The sequence below is a fragment of the Momordica charantia genome (genome assembly GCF_013281855.1).
Source record: "Momordica charantia cultivar OHB3-1 chromosome 3 unlocalized genomic scaffold, Mcharantia_2.0 BLBB01000003.1, whole genome shotgun sequence".
Classification (NCBI taxonomy): domain Eukaryota; kingdom Viridiplantae; phylum Streptophyta; class Magnoliopsida; order Cucurbitales; family Cucurbitaceae; genus Momordica; species Momordica charantia.
Window position 1 is genome coordinate 19010219 of NW_028275161.1, and position 12995 is coordinate 19023213.

Below are 12995 nucleotides of genomic sequence, written 5' to 3' on the forward strand. Positions count from 1 at the left end.
ATATATATTTCGAATTTAATTTTTACTTCACAAAATGCTTTTTTTTTCCTTTCAATTTTAATGTGCCCTTCAAAAAATTGCACCCCAAAAAATTTAAACTAAAATTGAAAAAAGTTTGAAAACCTTGTTAAAAACAAAATTTTCCAAAAGTTAAAAGGGCAAATAACTAGTACAAAATTATTTAGATCTGGATGCAAAGTGATTTTCCAAATAAAATGTAGCCTTTTCAATTCATATTGAGAATAAAAAAAGGAATCTTTTTCTTTTTCTTTTTCTTTTTCTTTTTCTTTCTTTCTTTGTTTTGAATATAATCCAAATAGGGTATACAGAGTTTTTTTTTTTTTTTTTTTTTTGGAGCAAGAATATATTAGAGTTTTCGAAATGGAACCATCACCCAAATTTTCAGCGGTGGCTCTCTCTGTCTCTCTCCAAAATAGGATTTATGTACAGAACATCATCGAAAATTTCAAGATAGCAGTTTTTTCCATTTTTACGTTTTTGAAAATTTACGATGGCAGAGTTTGAAGGTGGAAGATGATAAAATCCCCAAAAACGCAAAAACATATATAATATTAGAACGTAAGAGTGAGAGAGACGTAAATTAACGGAGGCCCATCCGTCGTCTGTCCTCCACTTCCTTCTAAAACCATTTGAATTACTTGAATTTCAGAATTCTATTGTCCTTATCGATTCTCCAGGGCTTTTCTTCATCTGGGTGTGATCCATCGTTCTTGGCTATCGGGGCTAGGTTCAAAATTTTCTTCGATGGAGGGGATTTTGATTTCTCGGACGGATTCTCAAGGAATCGAAACTTTGGCCTCTAGGGCTTCCGATTTTCCCCAACCCTATCCGGTTTCTATTTCCGACGATTCCTCTTCCGCCGTGGTAAGCTTATGCATGTCGCTCAGTTCAATTAGGTTTTGGTCTGTTTTTCCCCTAAATATTTTGGGGTTGATTTTGTTTCTTGTCAATCTTCTGATTGCAAGGCATGTTTCTGGTTCGAGAATTAGGCAATTTTTATCTCTCTTCGCCTTAGAAGTTCTAATCGTGGCGAGACTGTAGAATCATTCAAATTTCACTTTCAGTTTTACAATAGTATGATTCAGGAAAATGGCTACTATGGTGTGCATACAATACAACTTATATGAACTGGAAAGTCGGAGCTCCAGAACTGATTTTATAAATATGTTTTCCAATTCTTATGATGATAGTGTCGTGCAGGGTTATCCAGAAGTCGATTCTTTTCGAGAGCTTAACGTGTCGTTAGGCCCCGAGTGTTTTCTGAGTGAAAAATCTGTTGAATCTAGGGAAAGTGACTCTGAGTCACTGCCAAGCATTGGAGAAATGCAAAAACCTCGTGGGAATTGCTTCTATTATGATTCGCCTTTGTTGGAAGATACTGGAGTCTGGATACCCATTTCTGTTCCACCCATGTCTGAATCTGATCATGAAGAGTGGGCCAAAGGTTTTCACTTGAATGGTGGTTGCTTCCCTGAAGAGGAATTGGGATATAGCCAGTGCTTTGGGGGAGAAAAAGAGTTGACAATGTGGGATGTGATGGTAGAAATGTTAACTGCTGCTCGTGGAAGAGTTGGTTCACTGGGTTCCATCGGTAACAATGGTTGTAGGTTGTCATGGATGTCTAGCCATATGCTGGAGCAAGCTTGGAGTGAACTGGAACATTCTCTCACTGAAGCAAATTTTGGAAATGTAAGGGAAATTCTTGAAGCAGAGCCACCCAGATGGCTGTCTGATAGTTCTGCTGCTTCTTGCATGTTATGTGGTGTGAGGTTTCATCCAATAATGTGCTCCAGGCATCACTGCCGATTTTGCGGTGGAATATTTTGTGGGGACTGCTCCAAAGGAAGGAGCTTGCTGCCTGTAAAATTTCGTGTTGCAGATCCACAACGAGTATGCGATGTATGTAATGTGCGCCTTGAATCTGTGCAACCATATTTAATGGATAAAGTGAGTAATGCTGCGCAGCTACCGACCCATGACTTGACAGACCTCAGTACATTGAGGTCATGGGTAAACTTTCCTTGGGGACAGTCAATGGAATATGAGATCTATAAAGCAACAAACACCATTCGAGCTTATAATAAGGTCAGTATTCAAGTCTCAAGTATGCCACCTGCCATCAGTTTTGGACTATGTTTCAGAAGCTGGAATATTTGACTATATTTCTCAAATAATTCAACATGTTCATTATGTTTTTTCCTCATGTTGCTCAGGTGGGTTCTCTAAAGCCTGAAAAACTAATTCCAGACGCCATTCTACGACAAGCAAAAGGCCTCGCAATTATTACTGTTGTCAAAGTGGGAGCAGTGATGACTTACAATGTAGGAACTGGTCTCGTGGTTGCACGTAGAGAAGACGGCTCGTGGTCTCCTCCATCTGCAATTTCATCATTTGGTATGGGGTGGGGGCCTCAGGTCAGTGTTTATTCTCTAAAGACTCTTGTTTAGTTCTTTAGTTTCAAGTATCAAGGAGAGAAAGATCACTAACCTAACAGTTGCTTGAATAGTTTGAGCCCAATTGCTAATGCTTTTAGTATTCTGTTTTAGATAATGCACTTCAGAAAACAAATTGGATCAATCTTCAGATAATGCATAATTTTCAAGAGGCATTTATACTGTTGAGAAGTAGATACTTGATGAAGATTGCTCTTCAAACAATTTGTGATATCCTGATCCCTTCTCCAGTGAACATCTAAACTATAATTTGGCCGTCACCTCTCTTACAGATTGGAGGAGAACTGACCGACTTCATAATTGTATTGAGGACGTGTGATGCTGTCAACACATTCAGTGGTAATGTGCATCTGGCTGTTGGGGCCGGTGTGAGTGCAGCAGTTGGAGTCATTGGAAGGACAGCTGAAGCCGACGTACGGGCTGGTGATGGTGGTTGTGGCTCCTGTTATACATATAGTTGTAGTAAAGGTTTGTTGTTCTTATCTGACATTATTTGTTTCCTACTGGTACATGTTTCTGAAGCCATTTTCTGGTATTATATGAGTAGAATACAATATTTTGGTTTGGATATTGTCAGAATTAAACCTAAGAGTTTTCTTATTGATGATAGTGACCTCCCCTTAGATTTCTTGTGCATCTCTCAATAGCTTTCTGCATCATTTGCAGGTGCGTTTGTTGGATGTTCACTTAAAGGAAGCATCGTTACCACTCGGACACGAGAAAATGCTCGGTTCTACGGCAGTCAGTCAATAACTGCCACTGACATTCTCGTTGGGGCGCTCCCAAGACCACCCGCAGCTGCCATTCTTTATAATGCTCTTGCTGATCTTTATCAGAAGATTGAGAAATGATCAAGCTCAGTTTGAAGTAAATTCATCGGTTTCTATCCATGGAATAAGAAATCTCTACAGCCTCATTCGGTTAAGCATTTGCCTTTATTAGGTACACAAACTGTATAGTTCTTCTTCACCATTATTCTTTGTCTCTGTGAATAAACTTTCACCTATTGCCTTTTACGCACATGTATAGAAAACAAGTCGAAATGGGATCTGATTATACTTATGATTTGTGTAAATACATTGGTGTTGTGGAACGGTTGCCTCCAATATGTCAAATAGTTTCTCCCTATTCCATTGGAAATTTCTGGTTATTAGATTTTTTCCCTCTTAAACTTAAGTTTTGCAATTGTCATGTAATTGGGGAGGAGGGGAAACTTGGAGCAGTAGGAGAGAACTTGACAATTGACATTCTATTGAATTGAATATGGCAATGAAATAACCCTTTCAACGACCAAGCCAGAATCTAATTTACTTTTTGGAAGGAACAAGAACGACAAATCGATTATCAAGGAAAGAATTAAACCGTAAACCGAGGGGCAAACTTTGCCAATCAAAACATACGGACATGCAGTTGAATCTTTCCCTTCCTTTTAGAGAAAGAACCAAATTTTGGAACTCGTGACTTTCTTTCACCTGCATCAGGACGACATATAGTCATCTAATAAGCAATATGGAGCAAGAGAGTCATCAGAATTTAATTTGAGAGGAGGTATCTGAGTTTACCTCGTTCTAGAATTCCCAAGTGTAAGTTCAAGATCATCTGAGATGCATTCCTCATGAATTCTCTCTCCTTCCCAAGGCTTCACCAACCCAATCGAACAACTTCCAAAGGCAAATTCCGCAGAAGTTCCATCCGTCATTGGAACATCTGAAGTATGATCAACACCTGCAGCGATCGTGGGTGAGCATGTCCCGCTGTGCGCAGGAGTCCAATTCCGAGACCCTCCGGCGGACAATGCCTCCTTAAACCCAAACGGATTCCTTGCCACAAGAGTGAAGGTTGGAGACGACGGTCCACTTTGGGGAATCCGCATACTATCAAGCCATGCCGAATCGGCCAACACCTGACGCCCGGGGCTCGGCGGGGTTGATGCAGGCAAGCATGAGAAGCACTGCGCAGCCCAAGCAGGAGCAGCAGCTGGATGATTGTCCCAATCATTCGGTTTTCTGGGTGTTCGAGCTGTCGGGGAGCTTGATGGAGGGGTGACAGGCGCACTTATGGAGCCACCAGTTAAATAAAGATTGTGGTGAGGCAGCCTGGAGGAAGCTGATGATGAACCGGAGGAGAGGTTCTTCAGCCATGGGATTAGTGAATTGGCGTCAGGAGCATTGTCATTGGCTTTAATGGCGTAACGGGAAGAAGTGGGGCTTGGGAAGGACGAAGAAGCAGGACTTGGGTTATAAGATGCACATGGGCTCGGCTGGTAAGATGAACATGGACTAGCAGATGCTGATCCGCCCATGATATTGCGCTCCACAGGCTTGCATCCCTGAAGAAATGTTAATTGATTATCTTTATCAGTTCTGAATGATAATCAACAGCAATTGGAGATAAAGAAGGCAACCCAAGTTCTTGTCATAAAAGTTTGACTAGAATAGTAGAAAGAAGAATCTATATAATTCGGACATAAGAAAGTTGAACTCCCCAACTTTAATTTAAATCATAAAAGACCGACCTATGCCAGAGAAGTATCATCGACGAATATGATGAGCAAATACAAGTGACGCCAAAAAAAACCCCACTACATGTTGTCCCCCAGCGTGTTCCCCTGTTGCCTCGTGTTAATAATGCTAAAAAGAAAACGTTATTTGTCGAAAAGGACCGAAAAGATTTGATTTTCTATAGAAAAAAGCATAGGCAGTCGAGAAGAATCGTGAATGTTTGTTTAGTCTGAAACCATGCATTGGGCTGATTGGACCGAAGATTTTCACAAATCTTGCCGGCCCAGCGCCATTATCAAGCTGTGCTCTCAATTAACTGGAAAAAAGGTGTATCTCAATGAAGGCCGGGAATCTCGGTAAGAGTGGCCATTAGTTGATTTTCGGAAAAAGATAAAGAAAGCAAACCAAAAGAAAAGGGATTTCGTAATTGCTCCATGATACTGCTATGAAATTGCAGACACTGAAATCCATCCACTGTACACCAGCATGCTAAATAAAGGAGAGAAAAAAAAAAAGATTAGTGGGTTGGTGGGTGGGTGCGGTGCAGAGAGAAACTGGTGTGGAAGCCTTCTTGCTCCTTTTGACATCAATTGCTGAGATGGGCAAAATCCAGCTTAATCATTTGAGGACAGTTAAGAGAGCTAAACTCAGTTTATCTGCATAAGCTTGAACAACAACACTCGGCGCCCAAAAAGTATGTATTTTCCAGAATTAGTCCATTGTGTTTGGATAATTAACGAAGCCGATAAGTGAGTGGTGGAGCTTGAATTAAGGAGATAAAATTGGCTTTAGTAAAGAACAAACTCATCCCTAAAAAGTAGACTTTAAGAGACAAGTGGTGGTTAATTTATATGGTTTCGAGGAGGCATTTCCTTTTGTTGGAAACACCTCTGTGTTGGCGTCTGAAAAACTCAGAGTTTTCCTCGTCGTCTTCCAACATGGACTGAACCAGAAAGAATCTCATAGTGGGCTCCAATAAAAAAGTAAAGTAGTCAACAGAATTAAAATCGAGAGCTGACCGTCGGACTCCCTAACAGGTCCGTGAATCTAAAATTCCCCTAATGGGACTAACTTACGCCCAACCCCACTTCGGGAATGCAGACAACTTCTTATTGGATTGAAATCTTTTTGGCCAAAATCATGTGTACTTAGGTCTAATCATAGAATTACGGAGAATTCCAAAAACAATTACAGTTTCATGATCAATTCCAACTGTATTTAGCACGAAGAGTTCCAATGCCCTAACACTAACATAACACCCACGGATCATATTAGCATTTAGCACCATTTCCACAAATCCGGATCCACATTGAAAGCAATTGAAGAAACAAGAAGTTAGCAGCAATCATCCGCAATTCAACCGCCCAATTCCAACAGGAAATCGAAAGGAAGAAACGAACACGCACATCCAGAAGAAAACAGAGGGATCGCGGGAGAGGGGTGAGAGAGTGCGTACCTTTCGATAGGTAGTGCCGTCCTCTTCGACAGTCCATCCAGCTTCATCGCAGAGGGCTTTGAGAACCTCGTTGTTGTCGCAGTGCTTGGGGAGCTTGTAATTGCCGTACATTCTGAGGCCGAGAAAGATCTTAGCGGCGATGGCACGGCGGCGCCGCTCACGGCGTTTGTTGTTCTCCCTCTCCTTCCAAGTTGGCATTCTCGTCCCGGACGTCATAGCTGACGGCGGCTGATCGGAGCCGGTCGAAAGGGAGGGGGAACGAAGCCGGAGAAGAAGAGGAGAAAGAAAGAATTTGGTGAACAAAAATGTGAGACCAAAATAAATAAATAAAGAAATAAAGAACCAATCAGGCGGTCGTTTTTGGGGAGAAAAAAGAGAAAAAGCGTGAGAGAGAAAGATCAGAGACGTTGGTTTCTGGAGTTTAGTACTGCGAAATTACCACATTACCATTCTTCTTCTTTTCTTTTCTCCCTCCCCATAATCACGGAGTAAACACGTGTTTACGATTTTATTTTTCCTTTTTCCCAATATAATGATTATGTATAATATAATTATGACATAAATTTATTCACGAATTCAAAAAATACAATACAAAAAGACAATTTTTTTGTTCGTCCGACAGTACGTATATATATACGCGAATTTATGGCGGAGAATTGTATACTTTTTCTTCCCATAATTTTATTTTAGTAAAAATGTCATTTTTTACCTCTAAGATGTGTCGATTTTCGTCATAATTTCTAATTCACTGCGTTTAATATTAAACTTTTGATCAATGTTGTGATTTTTATTTCTTTATTTAATTTTTGCTGCTTCACCTTCACCCACTAGTTTTTAGCATAAATACTGTAAATAATTCTAAAAACGTGCTAATTTGATGAAAATTAAGCTTTGCACACAAAATTAAGTTTGATTAGTTCACATATTCAATTAATGTCGTTTTTAATCTTATCTATTTTATAGGATAAATTTTGCAATATCTTTTAGAGTTTGAGGTGAAACTTTCCATACGTGTAGATTGATGAGATTTAAAGTTGATAGTTAAATTTAATTTTTTCTTCATTTATTTTTTTTTATAAACTAGAGTCAGCGGGATACTTATTATTTTAAATATCGCTTATTTATCTTAATGCATATTAAAAATGAATAAAATGATAGCAGGTATGTTAGGTTACAGGAGAGTATGAAATTTTAGGTAGGATAGAAATGATAATAAATTAACTGTTCTTTATCCAAATAATTTATTCAACAAATATAGTAGTAACGATGAATATTTCAACTATATAATAGATTTTACTCTTTAATTCTTTATTATATACTTTATTGTTTTGTTGTTCAATATATTCTAGCATGAGATTTATTTTATTTGGTCTAAAGTTTAAAATACAAATACTTTTTTTGTGCAAATGAATAGAATACTTTTTTTACTTTTTGAAGATAGGAATACAATACTTTTTAATCCGTCTAAAGTTCTACAAATGGCATGATGATATCCAACGTTAGTTTGTTAGTTCTACAGATGGCATGATGATATCCAACGTTAGTTTGTTAGTTCTACAGATGGTATGATGATATCCAATGTTAGTTTGTTTTAAAATTGTATGAGATAGATGAAAGTGTGACAAAACTACACCAATTACAAAAATTATTGTGAGATCATAATATTTATTTGGAGTGGTAAATCTCTTCGTCTACCACGTTTATGATTAAATAAAAGAAACTAAACCAAACACAACTCAATGAATAAGACACTTATTATTATGTCAAGTATCAATGATTCGATCTCTTATTTCGTAATTGTTAAATATATAGGAGGAATAACTTCTCCTTTTAAGAGAGGGACACAGAGAACATGAAAATATAATAATAATAATAATAATAATAATAAATCAAGAAATATATTCAACCTGAATTTTTTCAAATTATCTTATACGTATTTGTACCACTCTAAATGTATAATACTTTTTTTTCTCTGTCTTTGTTTTTTTTTTTTTAGGAAGTGTATTTCTTAAGCATGATATTTTTTATATTGTTTTGTACTTTTTGAAAGATACTTAGGCTCTTGGAAAAATAATAGTATTCCAAACTTGACTGAAAATTCACAATCATTTTAAGATATAGATTTAAACAAATAGCTGCTGAAAAAGAAAAGACTTAAACAAATAGGGTGGAGTCCTAAATTTTCATAGAAATGAGCAAAAATTTACGTTATAACTTTTTGTATGCATAATCTTTTAATTATGAAAATTTAGAGAGAAATTTTTTAAATTTTCACATTTTTATGTTTTTTTTTCCTTTAGAGACTAACCAAGAGTTGCTTCGCCCAAATATACAAAAAATATATATATAGTATGGGGAATTAAATGGATTTGCTCTCTCAAAAAAAAAAAAGGATTTACTATTATGTATTCAAGAGAAACAAAAAAAAAGATTTACATTCTATGATAGCAGACAAAATTAATAATAACACTAAATGGAAAACAAACCCAAGCATGGCACCTTCCTAAAGTATCATAACATATTTTACAATGTTTATAATATTTTAGCTTTTAGAAATATTTTAGGAAATAGATCAAATAACAAATAAAACTATAAGTGAAAGTAGTAAACTTAATTTTTAAAAACATAAAATTAAAAATAAAATTATTATTATTATGGAGGATGGGGACCTTCACTCTTAGAAGCCCAAAAAACAAAATTGTTTTTAAAGAGCCTAAATAATTAGTCATCAAAATACACTTTTAAGTATATTTAAAACTTAACCCATTTATCTATGATTTAAAATTTAAAATTTAAATAAAAAAATTTAAGAAGCAATTTATAAACTAAAAAAATTGAATTAAGTTGATGTGACCTTTTTAAAATTTACAAATCTATTAAATATAGAATTAAAATTTTAAAGTTTTACCTTAGTTTATGTCTAATAGATAAACGAAAGATGTCAAAAAAAAAAAGTCAATAGATATAAGATTGAATGTATTAGGTATAAAATTGAAAAATTTAGAAATTAATACAATACGAGTTTATTAACAAATTAAAAAAATAAATAAATAAAAGGAAAAAGAAATCCTGTAATTTACAAATAAGGGGGTGATAAAAGTTGACATCACATCCACACGATAAAATCATGAAAGAGAATAAAAACAAAAGGCGATCGCTGATTATATAATTATTTATAATTTTATTTTTCAAGGGACACCCTACCCTACGGAGGATGCCTCGAATTAGGCTCATACCCTCCGCCCCAGCATTCCATTCACGTGACTATCACGCCCTACGGAACGTCGTTTGCGTGATGAACCACAGAGGAGCCTGATAGAGCCACGTGTCCCGGTCTCCCAGAGCTTAGTGTGGTCCCGGCTGTAGGCGCCACTTTCCGCTGGCTACCCGGTTTAGTTGAAGTTATTTTTTATTTTTTACCCTCCGAGAACACGTGGCAGTAACTCGGACGTTGATCATTTGTCCGCTGGAGAAGTGATAATGACACCTGAGGTTTATATCACCGCCTAATAGTAATCCAATGCGTGTGGAGAGTGTCCCCACTCCACATGTGATGTAGTTCATTTTCCTCGATTTGGAAAGTCTTGGGTCTTTTCATCCCCCTAATTTCAATGGGGAGATATTTCTACATATGGAACTTTTTTTTTCTTCTTAATGTTTAAACATAAATTTCTTTTTTAGAGAGATATTTATGTGTTGTGTTTGGAATTTTGGAAATTAGTGTGATTTGATACATAAATCTTGCCATCCACACTTTCGTTCAATGCTAAGGATAATTTTTAAGAATACTTTATATACTATTTTTTATTTTTTTTATTTTTATTCGTTTGGATCATTTACTTCCAAAATATTCATTTTCATTCTGATTTTATATTTTTTTTAACTTTGTTTCATTCTTAGTTTTTATTCTCTTCAAAATGTTCGTTTTGTTCGTTGTAATTTTAAAAAGGGATTATTTTGATCCTTATTTGAGTTCTAAAACAAATTTCATGGCATAATGAAAACTCTTTGACGTAAAATTATGGATACATTTTAGGAAAAATATTGAATAGAGTGTCCTACTAAAGTTATGATAGAAGAAAGTGAGATAAAAAAAATCAAATGATGGGACCAGAGTGATTACTTTTTAGAGGAAGGTCTCGAAAATAAAAAAAACTAAATAGGTTAAATGATTTAAATGTACATGTACCAAAATAAATAAAAGTGGAAAATATATATATCAAAATAGTACTTTAACTAAAAATAAATAAAATCGACCTAGTGAAATATTATCTAACTATTTAAAATAGTGGTTGAAGTTATTGATAACTAGACGAATTAGTAGGAGTACCTAATGATAAAAATATAAATAAAAGCGGAAGAATTTATTTGGTATCATATTACCTATTAATAAACTTTAGTGAACATAACTTAACGGTAATTTGTATATATATCCAACTAATTGATTGTGAGTTCTATTTCTGATCCTAACTCTCAATTTCATTCCAAATATAAATAAATAAATAAATAAATATATATATAAAAGGATATTTTAATTTCATTAATTGGACATTCTACATTGTGCTCGGATAAATATTGCATTTTTTACCTTAAATTTAAACAAGCCTTGTATCCAAATATTTAAGCATTGCAAAAAATTGCAAATTTAAACAAAAATACAGCTCAAGTTTTTTTTTTTTTTTTAATCAGTTTCATACCAGTCATATATATTACAATTCATTAAAGCAATTGTTTGAACAAATTTTTAAACAAAAGTCAATTTGAAGGTAAAAATTATAAAATACGTAAGTTTAAAACAAATACTACACCACCCCTCAAAAAATAAGGTCTAAAATTAAACTTATACGTAGGGTTATTTCTAACCAAGTTAAAGAGAAAATATAAAAAATATTTGACTCCTCCACCATGAGTAAGAAACTTTATCATCCTTATGATTAGATATTTGACAATTCATTATTATTTAAAAAAAAAATCTTTTGTTTTTACTTTTCTCTGTTAGTGACAAATTTTCTCCAATAAAATTTAGAACTATAAGTTTTAAATTTTTTCATACTACTTCAATCAATTTTTTGCAACTTGTGTATAATAATCCGCATTATAATAGAAATAAAGTATATAAATAAAGTGACCCACAAGATTTTAAGAGTTAAAAATCTCAAATATAATATTCCCACCCTCTTAAATTACCTCATTTATTTCTTAATGTTATTTATATTTTCAGGATAGGACGTTTATCTTTTTATCTTTTTTGTTTTCTTTCATTTCTACATCTCCTATCTTTTTCATTTGAATTTCTTTTACAACAATCATACTTTGTTTGATACTTTATTTTTATTTGTAAGTTTATTTTCAATTAATTAATATTTATTTTTCTTATATAATGAATATTATAATTGTACTTTATTTGTTATCCATTGAGATTTATATTTTATTTATTACCCATTTAGTTAGGTTATTTTTATTTGTAACTAATATTGATTAAATAGGACAAAATAATTACCAGTAGCATATTATCTTTCTTTTCTTTTTTTTGAAGACAAGTATATTATCCTCTTCATTGCTGTGTAACCAAATATTTTCCGAAAAATAACTAGAATTTGTGGCGTGGTGGCTTGGAAGCGTCCACACGTGCGCCGCGGACCTGAAGACATATTATACTGTAATGCAAGTTCGGGAATGGAGTCCGGTACTGATGAGACCGAGACGGCGAGTGCGGGGGCATTATTAATTATCATGCACTTTTTTTTTTATTTATAATTTTCCAGGTTGGTTTTAAGGAGGTGGGGCCCGCAGTGTAGTCTAATCATATCCGTTAAAAACTGATGATGGGGTTGATCTGACAGCCACTGAGCGAGCACGTTTCATATTGAAGCGGTGTCGTTTTGGACGGTGGGTTTGGCCTTTCAAAGTTTCAAGTCAAAGATTACAATCATTTGGACTGGACGAATGGATGCTTTCACGGCCCCCATGAAAATTTAAATTACACAAAATCTTCAAATTCATGGTAATTTGCCAATTTTGATCGTGAAATTTATTTAACAAAGTGATTCAAATTTGGTCTTCAACTCCCAATTAAAACATCGAATTTAATTAAGTGTTGTAAATTTTAATCTGCAACCATAGCTGAACAATTGTTATTAGAAGCATGTAATGAATTACAAAATATGGCAGTAGGGCTTTAAGAAATTTATAAAATTTAAAAGTAACAAGATCAACATGATCTCTTGGAAAATCTAAGTCCTCGGATAAGGATTGAATTTAAATAAATTTAGGATACCCGTCCCTTGCGATGTCCAGAAAAAAGCAAATTCTATAGTACATAAGTTAGTATTAGCCGATAGTTCAAATGTATATATGCTCTGACTTTTTCACTTTCCAAACTATCCAACATGAATTTAATCCTTTTGGAGTTCGAGTGCGAATCATCATAATAATATTTTGATTTATAAAAAAAAAAAAAGAAAAAACTATATAAAACTTTATTTTGATCAACCGTGGTGAATTAATTTTGAGAAAAATTTTCAACGGCCAATATTATGCGTTTATTTACCAAGACTTTTACAA

General features: G+C 34.6%; 2 protein-coding genes across 3 annotated transcripts; one reads left to right on the top strand and one right to left on the bottom strand.

The window, feature by feature from the left end:
• Positions 1 to 399: 399 nt before the first annotated feature.
• Positions 400 to 3567, top strand: LOC111010747 (RING/FYVE/PHD-type zinc finger family protein). Its single transcript, XM_022284275.2, has 5 exons — positions 400 to 885; positions 1222 to 2106; positions 2235 to 2435; positions 2747 to 2942; positions 3141 to 3567. The coding sequence occupies exons 1-5, from the start codon at positions 766 to 768 to the stop codon at positions 3323 to 3325; spliced, it is 1587 nt and encodes a 528-aa protein (XP_022139967.1). The 5' UTR covers positions 400 to 765; the 3' UTR covers positions 3326 to 3567.
• A 130-nt stretch (positions 3568 to 3697) lies between these two features.
• On the bottom strand, positions 3698 to 6847 carry LOC111010749 (BES1/BZR1 homolog protein 4). Of its 2 annotated transcripts, XM_022284276.2 has the most exons (3): positions 6432 to 6810; positions 4037 to 4803; positions 3698 to 3946 (listed from the first exon to the last, which is right to left on the bottom strand). In XM_022284276.2, the coding sequence occupies exons 1-3, from the start codon at positions 6645 to 6647 to the stop codon at positions 3943 to 3945; spliced, it is 987 nt and encodes a 328-aa protein (XP_022139968.2). In that variant the 5' UTR covers positions 6648 to 6810; the 3' UTR covers positions 3698 to 3942. The 2 variants fall into 2 exon arrangements, with proteins under 2 accessions (XP_022139968.2, XP_022139969.2); XM_022284277.2 differs by lacking the exon at positions 3698 to 3946 and having other exon boundaries at positions 4033 to 4803; positions 6432 to 6847.
• Between the last annotated feature and the right edge of the window lie 6148 nt (positions 6848 to 12995).

What these genes read in the sequence shown, in the direction of transcription:
- LOC111010747 (XM_022284275.2), top strand. Translation starts at nt 766, where the DNA reads ATGGAGGGGATTTTGATTTCTCGGACGGATTCTCAAGGAATCGAAACT. An exon ending in GTATGGGGTGGGGGCCTCAG is followed by an intron (nt 2,436 to 2,746) that starts GTCAGTGTTTAT and finishes CCTCTCTTACAG; the next exon opens with ATTGGAGGAGAACTGACCGA. An exon ending in TACATATAGTTGTAGTAAAG is followed by an intron (nt 2,943 to 3,140) that starts GTTTGTTGTTCT and finishes CATCATTTGCAG; the next exon opens with GTGCGTTTGTTGGATGTTCA.
- LOC111010749 (XM_022284276.2), bottom strand. Translation starts at nt 6,647, where the DNA reads ATGACGTCCGGGACGAGAATGCCAACTTGGAAGGAGAGGGAGAACAAC. An exon ending in ACGGCACTACCTATCGAAAG is followed by an intron (nt 4,804 to 6,431) that starts GTACGCACTCTC and finishes ACATTTCTTCAG; the next exon opens with GGATGCAAGCCTGTGGAGCG.